This window comes from Dipodomys ordii, unplaced genomic scaffold (genome assembly GCF_000151885.1).
Source record: "Dipodomys ordii isolate 6190 unplaced genomic scaffold, Dord_2.0 Scaffold111, whole genome shotgun sequence".
In the NCBI taxonomy this organism is placed as follows: Eukaryota; Metazoa; Chordata; class Mammalia; order Rodentia; family Heteromyidae; genus Dipodomys; species Dipodomys ordii.
The window spans coordinates 3,353,229-3,355,778 of record NW_012267327.1 but is presented as its reverse complement, the minus strand read 5'-3'; the positions used below and the strand labels follow the sequence as shown (position 1 = coordinate 3,355,778).

The 2,550-nt window shown below is 40.8% G+C and overlaps 1 protein-coding gene across 1 annotated transcript in view; it reads left to right on the top strand.

Moving 5' to 3' along the window:
- The window catches only part of Myh15 (myosin, heavy chain 15), a 111,364-nt gene extending 110,331 nt beyond the window's left edge, over window positions 1–1,033 (top strand). The window contains exon 41 of the mRNA XM_013028522.1: window positions 924–1,033. Within this exon, the coding sequence (XP_012883976.1) occupies window positions 924–938 (15 nt within the window). The 3' untranslated portion in view covers window positions 939–1,033. The remainder of the gene's footprint in view (window positions 1–923) is intronic.
- The last annotated feature ends 1,517 nt before the right edge of the window (window positions 1,034–2,550 follow it).

The following is a 2,550-nucleotide window of genomic DNA, read 5'->3' as shown; positions in this document are numbered from 1 at the left end:
ACCACTTGAGCCACAGCGCCACTTCTGGCTTTTTTCTTTTTGCTTATGTGGTGCTGAGGAATCGAACCCAGGGCCTCATGCATGCAAGGCAAGCGTTCTACCACTGAGCCACCTTCCCAGGCCTCGTTTGTTTTTTTTTTTTGTCGGTCATGGGGCTTGAACTCTGGGGCTGTGCACTGTCCCTCAGCTCTTCAGCTCAAGGCTAGCACTCTACCACTTCAGCCACAGCACCACTTCTGGCTTTTTCCCCCCCACTTATGTGGTGCTGAGGAATTGAACCCAGGGCCTCAGGCATGCAAGGCAAGCGCTCTACCACTGAGCCACCTTCCCAGACCCAGATTTAGAGTCTTCTGTGCAGAGCCCATCTAGTGGTGTCATGAAATCTTCCAGCTTAGAAATAAATGCCTCCTGTGCTCCAGTTACATGGAGGAGATAACAGGGCTTCCAAATGAATTTCCATGCATTTGATGTTGTCACAGCCTATCCTAACTGAAAAATAAAATGAAACAGAAAATAGAAGATTAGAGATGAGTAGGAAAGCCTTCTTGGCAACGCAATGACCACTTATTTTTTTCCATTTACTAAAGAAAACCCTGAAAATTCCTCAACTGCCCTAGCATAAGGACAAGGTTTTCTGATAGAATTGTGTGCCAGGGCTGTTGGTGATGTGGCTACAGAATCTTTTCCTTCATTGGGGAAGGGAGGCAGGAAATGGAGAGTGACCCAGCATGTTCTTGGTGTGAGTTACCAGGGCCTGCCCTCTGTAATGCAGATAATTGCCTGAATTCCCTTCTTCCCATTGTAGCTAATGAAGAGTTGGCTGTGGCCTGCTTACCTCTGGAAAGGACTTGGCATGGGTGTGGTGTGTGTTCCTCTAGTGAAAATCAAGGGATTTCAGAGAACACTGACATTCTGTTTTTCAGGTCTATGAAGAATGAGCATTTTTCTTCTTGTAAAGGACACTTGTGGGAGAAGCACAAGAAGAGTGCCAATTTATGCCCTGGAACTCAAGTCTCAGATTAGAGAAAAGGATATTATTTTGTGTGAAGAGCACTTTAAGTAATGCAATTAGAAAAAATATAATAATTAAGGAAAATATTGTTGCTTCCAGGGTTAATGGATGCTGCTTTGAGTCTCAGAGATAAGAAAACTCCCTTTTTAGTATTTCACAGAAAAGTTTCCCCAGATGAAAGCTTTAAAATTCTGATGTTAAAGAAATGAGTGTTTGATTTTTTTTTTGTTCATATTACCTGTTTATAAGTAGGATTCAGAAGACATCTTTAGACCATTGGAACATGTTGGTAAATAATTGTTACTTAAGTTAGCTAACTTTGCTTGACTCATTCCTACATTCACGACTCTATATTTTTAGCCATTAATTATGGGAGTTGGCAGCCACAATTAGGCACTTTAAGCTTGTAGCTAAAAACTTCCTAATTGACATAGATGCTACTAGATTATATCAAGTAGGCTCCTTGCTGGTGTGCATTTTAACCACTAAAGCCATGTTCCACACAAGACCTTCAGTGAGTGACAGTGTGTAAATGTGGAGACTTGGTACTGCCGCAGTGTAGCTAAGCAGGAGAGACATGTACGAGAATTTCTTTCTTTGCCTATTTCTGGAATGAAATTAGTAATGAGAGAATTTACACCAGATTTAGTAGGTAAGAGAGAAGCAACATCTTTTATATGCATGGGGCTGGCCCCAAGACCTGTGATAGCTCAAAATATTATACCAGCTCAGAAAGGGGATCTAGCAGAGATTAGTAGCACCTGTCTGCAATGCTAAAATTCTGGCCCACCGTTCTTCCAGTTCCCCTTAGTCTCAGTCAACTTTGGAACGTCCTCGGCAGGTATGTATAGAACAGCAAGGTGACCAGCACCAGTCTCTCCTACAGACTATCTGTGGCTTTGACATGGAGACTGTCATTTATAGACATGGGTCTCAGGGTGCACTGAGGGACTTGTTTTCATCACCTTCTTATTCCATGCTCAGCTCTCTTTCCTTACCACTGGTATAGCCAACAACCATCAGTCATTTCTGGTCTGGCATTCACAATGGTGTAAAACTAAATCCAGTGAAAGGTTCCCTGTTGAGCTATCAGGATGTCTATTATGCCACATGGAAAACAGTGGACTCTTTCTCATTGATCTCAGTCAGTGGGAAAAAAATGCTCTTAGCATGTAACTTTTCTAAGATGTTCTTCTGGAATAATAAAAGTTTTCCCACCAGTAAACTTGAAGTGCTTCTTTATGACATATGAATTTTATTGTTTCTCAACATAACAACTCTGTAAAAGCAACCATATAGACAATCTTGAATTTGGGGGACTGCATTGTTTTGATTTATTGCTATTTAATTGAGTCTTAAACTTATTTTTCTCATTTGGGTACAATTCAAATAAAAACCCCAACTTTACTATAAGAGAAAGGTCAGAAACTTAAATATTTTCTCATTGGAGTTAATAGTCTGTCGTACATTGTAACAGATATTTAAGAGTTCACAGAACTACATGCAAATATGGAGTCATGAAATCAAGGTGAAGTATC